Source organism: Zootoca vivipara, chromosome 12 (genome assembly GCF_965207765.1).
Source record: "Zootoca vivipara chromosome 12, rZooViv2.hap1.1, whole genome shotgun sequence".
Taxonomy (NCBI): domain Eukaryota; kingdom Metazoa; phylum Chordata; class Lepidosauria; order Squamata; family Lacertidae; genus Zootoca; species Zootoca vivipara.
Genome location: NC_142595.1, coordinates 54,048,722 through 54,063,549, shown reverse-complemented (window position 1 = coordinate 54,063,549; position 14,828 = coordinate 54,048,722). Strand labels below are relative to the sequence as shown.

The following is a 14,828-nucleotide window of genomic DNA, read 5'->3' as shown; positions in this document are numbered from 1 at the left end:
GAGCCAGACAGAGGATGATGGCAGCTGGGTGTCCTGCCCCCCAAACCATAAATCCTGGCTACTCCCATGGCTCTGGGGGCGCTCAGCACACCTGTCTCTGAGTGTGGCTGGCTTTGCCAGGGTTAAAAGGAGCTGAGCTGGATTCCTAGAGGGGTAAGGGAATGAAGGTGGGGGGGGAGTCCTCCAGACCAGAAGTCCCTCCTCCCTGCCACTGACGTCCCTTCCTGAGCGGAGGGGGAGTTGCTGTCTTTCCGCTTTGCACCTCCTGCAACCTGGTGAGTCTGGGGTGCATTGGGGAGAAGAGTCCTCAAGGCTTCAGGGGGGTGCATCAGGGGGTTCCTTGTAGAAAAGGTGGGTAGAAATGCAATGGATCAAGACAGGGAGTCCAGCCATCCTCTGGCAGTGGGATTTGGGAGCTGTTTCCGAGGTCGTCGTCACTGTCAGCTTCACACAGGGAGCGGGGATTGCAATGATCCCGGAGCCTGGCGCCCCGTGCCCACGTCCTCTCTGTCCCAAAGGGACTGGGGCTAGCAGCCTAGTCGAGATGGAAAGGGGCACTGAGTCTCCCAGGTGGGGTATGTGGGGTGGTAGAGAAGGGGCAGTCTCTGGGGTGGTGGAAATGATGGGCTCCTTCTGGCTAGTTCATGCACCTTTGTTCTCAAAAGCTGTCCGTACGACAGTGGCTGCACCCCAGAAGCAGATTGGATGGGTCGGTTAAACCAGATGAGGGTAGCCATTGGGTCTCCAAGCCTCAGTGAGTGAGGGACTTCCTCTGCCTGCAAAGACAGGCTTTGGTGGATTGAGCACACGAGACCCAGGGTGGGTTCAAGGGGGAAGGGAATTTCTGCAAGTCTTGTCATCTAGTCAGTCCAGGACTTCAGACACACTGCCAGGCTTGCACCCTAGGGAGGTCACTTTGGGGCTGCATGCGAGAGGCAGCAGTTAGGAGTCATTGACACCCTCTGAGCCCCCAGTGATCCTGTTGGATCCAGGAGGATTCCCAGAAATTTTGGTCCACGTGGGAGTTGTTGCTATTGTGCTCCTGCTGTTAATTCCTGCTGTTAACAATTTGGGCCCTGAGAACAAAGGGACCCTACCCCTGTAACTTGCCTTGAGAACGTTGGAGCTTCCAAGGGCGAGAATAAGAGACAGAAGCAGAGAAGAAATGTGTCCTGAAATGGGACTGGGAGGGAGAGCAACTCTTGAGAACCCTAGAATTAGGACCCCCACTGTTAGCCTAGTGTGTACATTACATTTAGTACAATTGACACACTTGCCAGTCACAGGTCTGACTTCATTCCGTGTTTGCAAACACTGAAAGACTGGATCAACCAGGCTGATTCATCTCACAGCTGCCTGCACCTTTGGCATGGTCACTTTCCTTCTAGGAGGGCTAGAGGCTTACTTTTTCTTAAAGAAAGCTCAAAGTCTGGCCTGTGGTGCAATGTAATCCTGCTTCCTAGCAAGCCTCATCCACGTCTGCCCAGGGAACAAGCTGACTTTGTCAGTTTAATAACAGAACAATGCATTTCCTTTGTAGGACTTGCTAGCACTTCTTTTCAGACACACAGAACTTGGCAAGAGAAAAAAAAATGGATTCTTTCTGATCTCTTAGAGGCTTCCTGAGAGCACGGATGGATGATCGAGACTCAGCTGGCCCTGAAGCAGGAAGAAGCCATGCCATCAAAACTGAGAGCAGTGGGGGATTCTGGGAAAACTCAATGCAGGAGATCCTGGGTGACGAGGACACGCTCTGCTCAGATGTGCAGAGCCAGCAGTTCAGGCAGTTCTGCTTTCAGGAGGCCAAAGGACCCCGAGAGGTTTGCAGCCGGTTCTACCGCCTTGACCGTCAGTGGCTGAAGCCAGAAAGGCACACCAGAGCTGAGATGCTGGACCTGGTGGTGTTCGAGCAGTTCCTGGCTGTCCTTCCCCCGGAGATGGAGAGCTGGGTGAGGGAATGCGGAGCAGAGACCAGTTCCCAGGCAGTGGCCCTGGCCGAAGGGTTCCTCCTGAGTCAGGCAGAGGAGAGGAAGCAGGTGAGAGAGACTTTCCTCTGGATACTCCCAAGGGGCTCCAAACAGGAGGGAGAACAAACCTAAATGCTCTACTAATGGCCCATTGTCAGATATTCTCAAGTTTTTGCCTCTGTCATTCCTGTTCTAGAATTCTATGAATTCTTTTTGTTCTTTCAGGGAAAGGATCTGTTTGCAGCAATGGGCCCAGATTACTCTGAGGAAGAGAGGCCTCCGCTGGACACAAGAGAGAGGTCACTGGGTCAGGAGGAAGGAGTCTTTTCTCCCTTTGATCCCATTCTGTTGGTCTTGAAACTAATCTTTTCATCTTTTTGTGGAGGACATTTGGGACCAAGAGCCTCAAGGAGGGGAGATGTATTTTTGCACTGCTGAAATAGGCAATGGGTACAAATGATAAAATGCACTCAGCATGTGAGGCTTATATGTAGATTCATTTCAGTCGGGGGTTAGGCCCGGTTTTGGCACAGAAACTGATTTGGTCACCCTGTGGGATGCCTCTAATCTAGCAGAAGCATTTATTTACATCCACATATCAGTCCCGGAGAGTCAGCTTGCATGGCTGAATCCACTCCGGACTAAAACAAAACTGTTACAGAGAACTAAGGAACAAAAGCAAAGATATGCCCCTGTTGATTCTGCTTGACCTCTCTGCGGCTTTTGATACCATCCATCACGGCCTCCTTCTGGAGCAGCTGGCTGAGTCGGGAGTAGGTAGCACAGCTTTGCAGTGGTTCTGGTCCTCCTTGGATGGTCGTTCCAGAGGGTGATGCTTGGGGAGTGCTTTTTAGTCCCGTGGAGCCTTAAGCGAGGAATTCCTCAGGGCTCAGTTTTATCCCATATGCCTCTTAACATCTACCTGTACATGAAACCGCTGAGTAGGGACACCCAGAGTTTGGGAGGACATTGCCAGCAATATGCTGATGACACACAATTCTACTTCTCTGTTACATCCACAGGTGAAGCAGTGGATGTAGTTAGAGAGGCGCTGCTTCACCTCTGAGAGAGGCGGGCACTCCAGTCTCCCCACTTACCTTTGTCTCTTGCAGGTGAGAGAATGATACCGGTGAAACCTCCTCATCGATCTTTTCTTGGTGGCGGAGGGGAAACAGCAACTGTGGAACCAGATCAGGTAGGGGGAAGGAGCTTTGTGGGGAAAGAGGCGGAGGGGTGGGGCAGCCAGGACATCTCTGGGCATGCGCAAATGAATCTCTCTCCTGTTCCTCCTCCTGTTCTGTCAAAGCAGCCCTTAATGAACGCTGAAAATGCCCTTCGAAAAGAATTCATCTGCCCAGCCCCTCCAGTTGAGGGCTCCCCCCTCTTCTCCACCTCCCCAAGCCCCCATGCAGCCCTTGAGAGCCAGTGTGGTGTAGTGGTTAAGAGCGGTAGACACGTAATCTGGGGAACTTGGTTCGCGTCTCAGCTCCTCCACATGCAGCTTCTGGGTGACCTTGGGTCAGTCACACTTCTCTGAAGTCTCTCAGCCCCACTCACCTCACAGAGTGTTTGTTGTGGGGGAGGAAGGGAAAGGAGAATGTTAGCCGCTTTGAGACTCCTTCGGGTAGTGATAAAGCGGGATATCAAATCCAAACTACTACTCCTCCTCCTCCTCTTCTTCTTCTTCTTCTTCTTCTTCTTGGCTTTAGGGAATCAGGAGAGGTGTCTCTCTGCACACTCCCAAAATACCACATAAGGAGAGGAGAAAGGGGAGCCTTTCATGTCAGAAACTGGAATGCTTATGCACAAACACACACAATGTAACCGGCTGCACATAAATGATACTCTTCAATGTATATTACACAGTATCAAAGGTTTTCCCCCCCATATTAAATCAACATGTAAAGAACAACAAAGCAAAGAAAAGTCCCACTAAACCAGTTCATTCATAAAGTCCCAGATATGAGCTGTTTCTCATCCACATTTTGCCTCTGTGTATTCAAAAGGCCCAACAAGTCCAAAAGGGAGCTTGCTGCAGTTCCAAAACAAGGATTTCCGGAATAATCATCCTGTTTGGCCTACTGATTATGTGCACTCTAGCCTATCCAATACTAATGGGTCGGATGAAGACAGGGAACTTAGGCTTAGATCTGGCCAGATGTACCAGTCTTTTTCCAAACGGTGCACCCGACGCCCTTAATCCCAGAACATTATGACACCACTTTAGTGGTTAATTTATCTGACAGGATACTGAAACCAGAGGAGTCTCAGGTATTAAATGTAGGACTAGGTTTTGTCCCTACACCCAAGTATTCTGCTTTCCAAACCAGGATTGATTGATTTAAATTAATTCATCAGATTAAATTGAGGGATTTTTTTTTTTTTTTTGCAATACCACTTAGACACTGGAACCGTTTAAACGTATATCTACCTTCATTCTGGTTTCTCATAATCACCTTTTGAATAGACAGAGGCAAAATGTGGATGAGAAACAGCTCATATCTGGGACTTTATGAATGAAGTGGTTTAGTGGGACTTTTCTTTGTCGTTCTTTACATGTTGATTTCATATGAAAAAAACCCTTTGATGCTGTGTAACATACATTGAAGAGTATCATTTATGTGCAGCCGGTTAGGTTGTGTGTGTGTTTGTGAATGAATTTCACCTAACCTAGGTTTGGTGTTGGTTTGCTAAGCATGCTGGTGCAGACATATGGATTTGAACTTTGCACAAAGTTTAACACCCAGTTTTAAAAATACAGAATAAAATAATTCCATTAAGATGCTTAGATATGCACCCATCATTAAAATGTGCAGTGAAACAATCTTCTGAAAACTACACAGCAATTAACAGACAGGAAAAAACAGAACAATGTGTGATAGATAATCTTTATGCTTTCTGAAAGGAAGACCTTTTCTTTCAGAGTCTGGTGTGCTTCGAGGATATAGCTGTGTATTTCACGGAGGAGGAGTGGGCGTTGCTGGATCCTGCCCAAAGAGCTCTGCATGAGGAAGTCATGGAGGAGAATCGTACCATCATGGCCTCTCTCGGTAAGGCTCCCTGTTGGATCATAATATCTGTCCTGAAATTCTTTACATTAATCTATGTGACTAACCTCTCAGATTTTGATGGAGCTCAACAGCGCCACCTACAGCACCTGAGATTCTAACACCCACACCCTCAGCTCACCTTGAAGAGAGGGCTGTCAACTGTTTTGTCTGTGAACATTTCCCCCCTCTGGTTATTCCATTTGATTAGGTTGTCAGATTTTTGTTCTTGATTCTGTCAGATTCTGGTTGACCAAAATGATGACTGACATTAGAGATGGAGCGGATTGTATGAATGGGCCAAGCAATATCTCAGAAAGGGCTGAAACACAGCAGGAAGGGCCCCTTCTCAGGAGGAGAGTCCCTTTTCTGGGAAATAGATCTCTTGGCTGACTCCTCAGAGGAATCTGTGGGAACCCAAGGCACCTGGGCAAGGGGCCTTCTTGAATTTAGCAGCAGCCCAGGCCAAGGAGGTTTTGGTTGACCTGCAAAGGCCTGATCCAGCAGCTCCAGCACGTCCGGAAGGTCTGGAAAGCCAGGAAAGGGGGTAGGGGGACCAGCCTTGCCTCCCCCCACCCCCTGCAAGGCCTCCATTTGCCATTGAGTGGGTCACCTGGCTAGGACAGGCTCAGAGCCTTCCCGCAGCCCCCCGGCCCCGTTCAGCCAGGGGCAGCAGCGGGGACGGGGCCTTAGGAAAGCACCCATGGTTCCGATTCAAGCAGGGCTAGGAACCAGCACAATGGCCAGGGTGCCAGGGAGGATGAGAAAGAGAGCTGATCCCTCCCGTTCCCCCTCAGAGTATTCCTCATCTTGGAGCAGCCTCTCGTCCCCTCACAGGGGAAGGGCTCAGAGGCAGGGGACCCAGCACAAGAGGCGCAGGGGAGGAAGGGGCTCTGGCAGAAGGGCTTCCGGAAGAGCTGAGCCTTCCCTTTCCCCCTGGGCCTCAGGCTCTCACACCCCCTTCCTCAACATCCAGACCTGCCCCCACCCCCTCACGGGGAGGACGGGGAGCTTTCTCCAGGTGAGCCTAGACATTGAGCAGCTCCTGGGAAGCTGTGAGGGCAGTCCATGTCCCTGAGCAGGCCCAGGAAGCCAAGGAGCAAAGTCAGGCAGCAGGCAATGCCTCCGTGGCCTTTCCCAAGTGCAAGGCCTGCAAGAGGGTTTTCCCTTTTCCAGAGCATCTTGCAGGAATGGCAGATTCCTGGGGCTGTGAAGGCAGCAAGCTCCCCCATAAGGCAGCTCAATCCATTTAAGAAGCCTGCAGTGGGATTTCTTAGTGTAACTCTTGTAGATGCCCCCATATGTTCCCTTGTTCATGGATCCATTGTTTCCAGAGACGGGCAGGATCACCCCAGGAACCCTGAAGACAAAAGAGCAGAGGTTTTGTTGCTCAGATCACATGAAGCTTCTGCACTAGCCAGGGCCGTCTTAAGGGTATCCAGCGCCGTGGTGCAAAATCCCTCCGGCGCCCCCTCCGCTTGCTAGGCGCCGTTGGAACGGCGAGGGGAGGTGGCGGGAACAGCACACCAAAAGGAGCCCTTTGGGGCACTGTTCCCGCTGCCCTGAACATGAGCAGCACGCAAGGCTGCTGGGCGTCCCAACCCAGCGCCCCTGATGCACCGTGCCACTAAGCCGAAAGGAAAGGACGGCCCTGGCACTAGCCAGGCCCTTCTGGCAGAGGTTGGACCAGAGTTGGTCCATATCTGGCAAGGAATAGCAAAGCAAGCTAGGCCTCTGCCCATGTGGCTGGTGTCTCGTCAGATGCTTTTCAATTCGCAGCCAGGAGCCAGGGCAAGAGATGTGGCAGTGCGCTTAAAGCCAAGACCAGCCTGGCCAGCGAGCCCTTCAAGGGGGGGCAAGCTATGTGCAGAGTGGCCGGAAGATGCCCTGGTAGAGACCAGGGACAGAAAGAAGGCCCTGCCTCATAAGGAGAAAGAGTCAGAAAGGAAATGATTCTTCCTTTCATCTCCACAGCGGCTCATTCAGTGCTAGACCCCTTAAGGCAACAAACCCTTCAGGGAGGGGGGCAGAAGGAATGGCACTCTCTGGATGTGTGCAGGGTCCTCAGGGTTTACCTCAGTTCCACATATTGGAGGCTCTGTTTGCTTCTTTCGAGTCTAGAACCAAGGGGCACAAGGTTCCCCCAGCATCATTGACAGCTGGATCCGGGGGTGGGGTGCCCTTGGGAATCACTGCCCATTCCAGCAGGAGCACAGACACCTCAGCCCCCCTGGGTGATAGTGATAGTCAGGGCAGCCACTTAGTCCTCTCCCTCCACCTTCATGAAACACTATAAGTTAGACGTCTCAGCAGAGGCCTTCTTGGGGAGAAGAGTGCTTCAACAGGTGGTTAACAATGAGGAGGTAGGGCCCACAGCGGCTGTCAGGGATTATGGGAATTGTAGCCCCAAAACCTCATGGAGGGCCCAGTTTGGGAATGCCTGCTTGCTATACAGTTACTTGCTTAAGCATGAGTTGAACTGGAGATAGGGGGTTGTCCTGCCCCTGATGAATTCCTCAAAACTTTAACTTCTTTTCAATAGTGAGATTGGCAGAAACCAATTCTCCCGACAAAAAAGGAACTTATCTCGATAAGTACCAACGTTCGCTTCTCTCTTCGTTGCAGGTGATGAATTGGAAATGAAGAAAATGGCAGACCACGACAAAGTCAAAACGGAGGAGAAGCCATATCAATATTTGGAATGCAGAGAGAACTTGAGCCAGAGCTCTAATTCCACTTCCTATCAGAGAAATTCACCTGGAAAGAAACGCTATCAGTGCTTTGAATGCGGAAAGAGTTTCGCTTGGCATGACTCTCTCAATTTCCATCAAAGAATTCATACAGGCAAGAAACCATATCAGTGCTTGGAATGTGGAAAGATCTTCAGTTACAAGAACAATCTCATTTCCCATCAAAGAATTCATACAGGGGAGAAGCCATATCAGTGCTTGGAATGTGGAAAGAGTTTCAGTTACAGAGCCAGTCTCACTTCCCATCAAAGAATTCATACAGGGGAGAAACCATATAATTGCTTGGCATGTGGGAAGACCTTCCGTCATAGCTGTCATCTCAAGTCCCATCTCAGAATTCATACAGGAGAGAAACCCTATCGGTGCATGGAATGTGGAAAGAGCTTCAGTAAGAGTTCTGTTCTCACTTCCCATCAAAGAATTCATACAGGGGAGAAACCATATCAGTGCTTGGAATGTGGAAAGATCTTCAGTTATAAGAACAATCTCACTTCCCATCAAAGAATTCATACAGGGGAGAAGCCATATCAGTGCTTGGAATGTGGAGAGAGCTTCAGCTACAGAGCCAGTCTCACTTTCCATCAAAGAATTCATACAGGGGAGAAACCATATAATTGCTTGGCATGTGGGAAGAGCTTCCGTCACAGCTGCCATCTCAAGTCCCATCTTAGAATTCATACAGGGGAGAAACCCTATGAGTGCATGGAATGTGGAAAGAGCTTCAGTCAGAGGTCCAACCTCACTTCCCACCAGAGAATTCATACAGGGGAGAAACCATTTCAGTGTCTGGAATGTGGAAAGAGCTTCAGTCAGAGTTCTGCTCTCACTTCCCATCAACGAATTCATACAGGGGAGAAGCCATACGAGTGCTTGGAATGTGGAAAGAGCTTCAGTCAGAAGGGCAATCTCACTTTCCATCAAAAAATCCACAGTGAGGAGAATTGTAGAATCTAGTCCAACCCACTGCAGTGCAGAAATCTCAACTGAAACATGCATGACAGATGGCCACCGAGCCTGTGCTTGAGATCTTCCAAGGAAGGAGAGTTCACCATCTTCCAAGGGACCTGCTTCCACTATTGTACAGCTATGAACCATAGAAAGTTCCTCCTGATGTTTAATTGGAATCAACTTTCTTGTAACTTGAAGCCATTGGTTTAGGTCCTCCTCTTCAGACCAGCAGGAAACAAACTTGCTCCATCCTGCACGGGACAGCCTTCAGATATCTAGAAGTCACTATCCTATCTCCTCTAAATCTACAATTTTGCGGACTAAACACCCCCAGTTTCCTCGGCTGTTCCTCCTAAGTCTTGATATCCAGACCCTTGATCATTTCGGTCATCCGCCTCTGCACATGTTCCAACTTGTCAATCTTTCTTGACTTGTGGTGCCAAGACCTGGACACCAGACTCCAGGTGTGGTCTGACCAAGGAAGAATAGAGCAGTGGGATGACTTCCCTTGATCTGGACTGTGTGGAGATTCATTTGCCCCTTTTGAGATTACTTTGCCGTGTTGCGATTCAATTTGCCCTTCTCACAGCCACAGTTTGCTTGGCCCCTCACCCACCTCACAGTCGTGCGAGTGAGGAAACTGAGGCACATTTTGCCCATTCCTGTTAATTATTCCACATTGCCCCCTCTTTCCTGTGCTCCCGCCTCCCGTCACTTGCACCGCCACCCTGCTTCCTGGATCTGCCTCTTTTCCTTGCACCAGCTGCAGACTGCCTCCAGTCATCATCTAGTGGGCAGCAGGGGCTACGGGGGAGGGGCAGGGGCAGGGGCCTGCTGGTGGTTGCTGGCCAAGGACGCCTTGTAGATGGGGTGAAAGATGAAGGCGCTGGGAGCTCCAGGTGGGGAGAGGGGGGCAGGTGTGTCAGTGGGAGAACTCCTCCTAACATTCCTCCCCCCCCTTTGAAATCTGTGTGTCTTGAGCCAGCATGATTACTTTGCTATTTATTTTGTGTTTTTGTTTTTGCGGCTGTTTTGTTTTGTTTTTCCGTGTGGAACCCAGTTCAGCTACTGATGGATTGTGTGACTGCAGTACATTGTTTATTGTTTTCATTTTATGAATCAATGGTCTTGTTAGATAGTAAAATTCATGTTAAATGGCTGTTTTAGGGGTTGTTTTTAAATGCCTGGAACGAACTAATCCATTCTGCATTACTTTCTATGGGAAAGCGCACCTTGGTTTTGAAACAGACTTCTGGAATATTTTAAGTTTGAGAACCAAGGTACCACTGTGCTAGTATTAGCACTAAGAATAAAAAGTTTCAAAGGCTTCCAGTCAATACGCCATGCTGATTGTAAATAATGTGCTAACAGAAAAATGTAATAGAACAAAGGGGACAAGACAGGCTTGCCCCTCGTCACCATTATAGTATTCAAGGTTTTGACTAGCAGAATCAGATTGGATGTCAAGATTGAAGGGATATGCGTGTGGGGCACAGGGCATAGAAACTTAAGGCATTTGCTGATGATGTGGTGATATTGGTAGAGGAGCCTATGGTCAGTGTTCCAAAGCCTCTGGAACAGATTCATAAATTTGGAGAGGTAGCAGGCCTTAAACATAATCGGTGAAAAATATAAATATGAGAAATGACTGGGTAGCTTACAAAGAACTATTAAGAGAGGTAGATCAAGACTTAAAATTAAGAAGTTCTGGACTAATAACCAATTGGTTGCAATATCACCAGCTTAATGAAGCATTTAAGTTGGATAAAGAGAGAGTTTTTCACATAAAACCTCCCAATTTGAGAGTTGCTGGAAAATAAAAACATAATGTATAAACTTTTATCAGATTGGTAAACAAAAGATGGAACAGTTCAACGCAGTGATGATACACTGGGCGAGGGATTTTTGTTATAATATTGAGTTAGCAGCATGGGAGAAATTATTGATTACAAATCTGAAATTTACAGTATGTTATACTTTGAAAGAAAACTATATGAAAATGATCTCCCATTAGTACTTAACAACTAGTAAATTAGCTAAAATGTATAAATCAAATTCTAACGTGCTGTAAATGTAAAGAGAAAGAAGGCATCTTTTATCATATGTGATAGTTATGTTAAAAAAAAGCTTTATGGGAAATGATATATAATGAGTTGAAAAAAATGGTGAAAATAATGTTTACTAAGCAACCAGAAGCTTTTCTTTTAGGAATTTTAGGTGCAGAGATCCTGAAGGACCAGAAGAAATTGCTCATGTATGCAACCACAGTTGCCCGTATGCTGCTGGCCCAGAGATGGAAAGAAAATACAGAGGCTGTTAAAATGAATAAACTATGCTGGATTGGCAAAATTTACAGGAAGAATCAGGGGGCAGAAATAATCAAATTTTAATAATGGGGGAAGTACCCGGTATATAATGTATTTGTAAAATTACTGTACATTCATTAGTAGGTTTGACAGAAAACTTGTAAAAATCTGAACCATGGATTAAGGATTTACAGTAACTGGAGTTGGTGATGAGATGCAGAATGAAAATGAAAATATAAGGCTCCACAATGGGGGGGGGAGTTAAATGGGATATGATGCCTGAATTTTGTTTCGTTTTTGTTGTTATGGTTTGTAAAATGGAAAATGCAAAAATAAAATTAAAGAAAAGCTTCAAAGGCTTCCTTATCTGGACCTGCATGTCTTTCTTGGGTTACAGCTCAGTCAGAGAGCACACAACTCTCAATCTTGGGGTCCTGGGTTTGAGCCCCATGTTGGGGAGAAGATTCCTGCATTGCTGGGGGTTGGACTAGATGACCCTCGTGGTCCCTGCCAACTCTATGATTCCATGATCCTTTGAGTCTAGGAATCAGTGCTAGGCTGCTACGTTTGCTCCCTATTCAGAATAGGGTCCATGGAGCTTTTGATGAACAGATGCCTGGGGGAAAGCCTGTGGATTCGGGGGGGGGGGGTAGGTTGCAGAAACAGGGTGCAGTTCTTGGAAAGGAGGAAGAGGAAGCATAGTTGGAAGGGACCCCAAGGGTCATCTAGCCCAGCAGTTAGCAAACTTTTTCAGCAGAGGGCCGGTCCACTGTCCCTCAGACCTTGTGGGGAGCTGGACTGTATTTTGAAGAAAAAAAATATGCCCGAATTCCTATGCCCCACAAATAACCCAGAGATGCATTTCAAATAAAAGGACACATTCTACTCGTAAAAACATGCTGATTCCCGGACTGTCCACGGGCCGGATTGAGAAGGCGATAGGGCCGGATTTGGCCCCCGGGCCTTAGTTTACCTACCCATGGCCTATAATTAAGCCTTTCTGCTAATTTTTCTGTGGTCAGATGCTAATTTCTTGCAGGGGGTAACGTTATAAATCTCAGGATGCCAGAAACCCCATATTCCTGGGACCGGTAGGCGCTAGAATTTAGTGAAGGTTCAGAGCATCAGAGTCATGAGTCTCTATGATAGAACCAAGTGAGACGTTCCCAAACTCTGAAATTAGTGTGATCAGGGCTGATTAAGGCAGGCTGGTGCTAATTAACATGAACTCAGTTCCTTTGAGGTATTAAGCACCAGCCCTGAGCGCTCACTGGAAGGACAGATCCTGAAGCTGAGGCTCCAATACTTTGGCCACCTCATGAGAAGAGAGGAATCTTTGGAAAAGACCCTGATGTTGGGAAAGATGGAGGGCACTAGGAGAAGGGGACGACAGAGGACGAGATGGTTGGACAGTGTTCTCAAAGCTACGAACATGAGTTTGACCAAACTGCGGGAGGCAGTGCAAGACAACTAAGGCTGCCATGCATCCGGGGTTTCCTGGACATATCCAGGATTTGTCCAATGCTAATAGCGTCCAAGGGGAATTTTTGGCAAGTGTGCAAATTTCCGGGAAAACATGGCAACTCATTCCAGAAGTGCTGATTTTTCATTTTTTTAAAAAAAGCTGGAAAACATCGAATTTCTTGGCAATTTTGCAAAAAAAAAAAAAAGTTCAAAAATGGCAAAGACAACAAGGAAAGACAAATTACAGGTAGGTAGCCATGTTAGTCTGAGTCAAAGCAAAATAAAAAAATTCCTTCAGTAGCACCTTAAAGACCAACTAAGTTTTTATTTTGGTATGAGCTTTCGTGTGCATGCACACTTCTTCAGATACCTATCTGAAGAAGTGTGCATGCACACGAAAGCTCATACCAAAATAAAACCTTACTTGGTCTTTAAGGTGCTACTGAAGAAAGAAAGACAAACAACTAAACAACTTTGACCATAAAAAATGCTCAACCCTTCTGTCGGGATTTCACTTTTTGAAATAGGGCAGCCCTAGCACCAGGCAACAACATTCCTCATATGCAGCCCTTTGGCCATTACTGTATATAATCTTTGCAGTGTTAAGGGGGGGGGGGGAAACAATTATTAGGATTGTTTTTATTCCTTTGCTGCCAATCACTATGCTTTGTCTTGTTTTCATTGTCATGCCCTGTAAAATATGTTATTAATGTAACACTGCCCTTTTGACAATGGGTGGTGTATAAATCAAATAACAAAAATGCTCCTAAAGTTCATTGCTTCTTCTTTTATCAGCTTCCCTTTACCTATTCCACATATATATATATATTTTACCTTTACCTTTATTCCACGTATCCATCCTTTTATATGTGTTGCAGTTTCTCTTCATATGCCATCTTTATACAGAGAGAAACGCTCAGCACCCGGCCCTTGTGGCCCCTTCCTGCGGCCCTCCAGAACAGAAGAGAGTTGGGGGGAGAAGGGGACGCCCCGGAAATGGGGCTCGGTGTGGGCAAACACCCCCAATTTAAAAATGTCCCTTCAAGTTAACTGAACTGAACACAGTTTGCTGGGAAACAGAGAGGGAGGGGGAGACGCCTGAGATTTGGCAGGAAGGGAGAGGCTGAGGTAAAAAGTGGAGGAGGGAGGGAGGGAGGGAGGGAGGGAGGGAGGGAGGGAGGGAGGGAGGGAGGGAGGGAGGGAGGGAGAGAGAGAGAGAGAGAGAGAGAGAGAGAGAGAGAGAGAGAGAGAGAGAGAGAGAGAGAGAGAGAGAGGGAGGGAGGGAGGGAGGGAGGGAGGGAGGGAGGGAGGGAGGGAGGGAGGGAGGGAGGGAGGAAGGAAGGAAGGAAGGAAGGAAGGAAGGAAGGAAGGAAGGAAGGAAGGAAGGAAGGAAGGAAGGAAGGAAGGAAGGAAGGAAGGAAGGAGAGGCTGAGGTAAAAAGTGGAGGAGAGAGAGAGGGAGGGGGCGGCGCCTGAGATTTGGCGGGAAAGGAGAAGCTGAGGTAAAAAGTTGAGAGGCTGAGAAGAAAGAGAGCGGGAAATAGAACTATAAACGGTGGGGGGAAAGAAGGAAGGAAGGAGGGAGCCCAGAGATGAGTCTGAGGGAAAAGGAGCTGAAATGGCGGAGTCTGAGGGAAAGAGAAGCGCCTGAGGAAGAGAAGAAATGGCTAAAAGAGAGGGAAAAGAGAAAGAAATCCCCGGAGCGAGAGGCGAGGGAAGTGGAAAGGGGAGGGAAAGTCCCCCCCCCCCCGCCCATTGATAGTTTTGTGCTTTCTCTCTGTAAGAAATTCATAATTGAGGATATGTCCTGTCTACCCCATTAAATCTCTTGCTAGTGTACAGGAGAGAGTATGAGCTCTCCAGCGGCCCCCACTTCCCTTTCATTCAGGTTCAACTGCACCTTCTTCTGTGGCCCCACATGGACCGCCCTGGGATGGAGTACGATGCTTTCCCCATCCTCAGCCCCCTTTTTGTGGCCTGTTGAGGGGAGTTTGGGCTCTTCGATGCTTTAGCCTGTTTTTCAATAGAGTGTCTGGGGGAAGCAGCCAGATGCGTGGGGGATCAATCAATAAAGAAATGATGATGATCCAGCAGCCAGGCTCTCCCGGTGTTTGAGGTCTGGCTAAGATTCCCGTCTTCGAGGTTCTGCCCAAGAGGGGCATTGCCAGACTGGGGCACGGGGAGGGGGACAACTACCCCACCCTAAACCAAGTAGGTAAATAAAAGCACCTAACTAAAAGTAGGAATCGTAGGGATATGATGACACCTTTTTCTGAGCACTTGGGGTCAAACGAAAGGAATTTAAAAGAATTGTTGCTGTCACATTTTATTTTGAATCTGCTAGACA

General features: G+C 47.9%; 1 protein-coding gene across 2 annotated transcripts; it reads left to right on the top strand.

Moving 5' to 3' along the window:
• Positions 1-213: 213 nt before the first annotated feature.
• Positions 214-11,377, top strand: LOC118078355 (uncharacterized). 2 transcript variants are annotated; one of them, XM_088655996.1, is made up of 6 exons: positions 214-275; positions 1,616-2,036; positions 2,193-2,274; positions 3,080-3,162; positions 4,891-5,017; positions 7,640-11,377. In XM_088655996.1, exons 2-6 carry the CDS (start codon positions 1,635-1,637, stop codon positions 8,716-8,718), a joined length of 1,773 nt encoding a protein of 590 aa, XP_088512122.1. In that variant the 5' UTR covers positions 214-275; positions 1,616-1,634; the 3' UTR covers positions 8,719-11,377. The 2 variants fall into 2 exon arrangements, with proteins under 2 accessions (XP_088512122.1, XP_088512121.1); XM_088655995.1 differs by having other exon boundaries at positions 224-275; positions 1,541-2,036.
• The last annotated feature ends 3,451 nt before the right edge of the window (positions 11,378-14,828 follow it).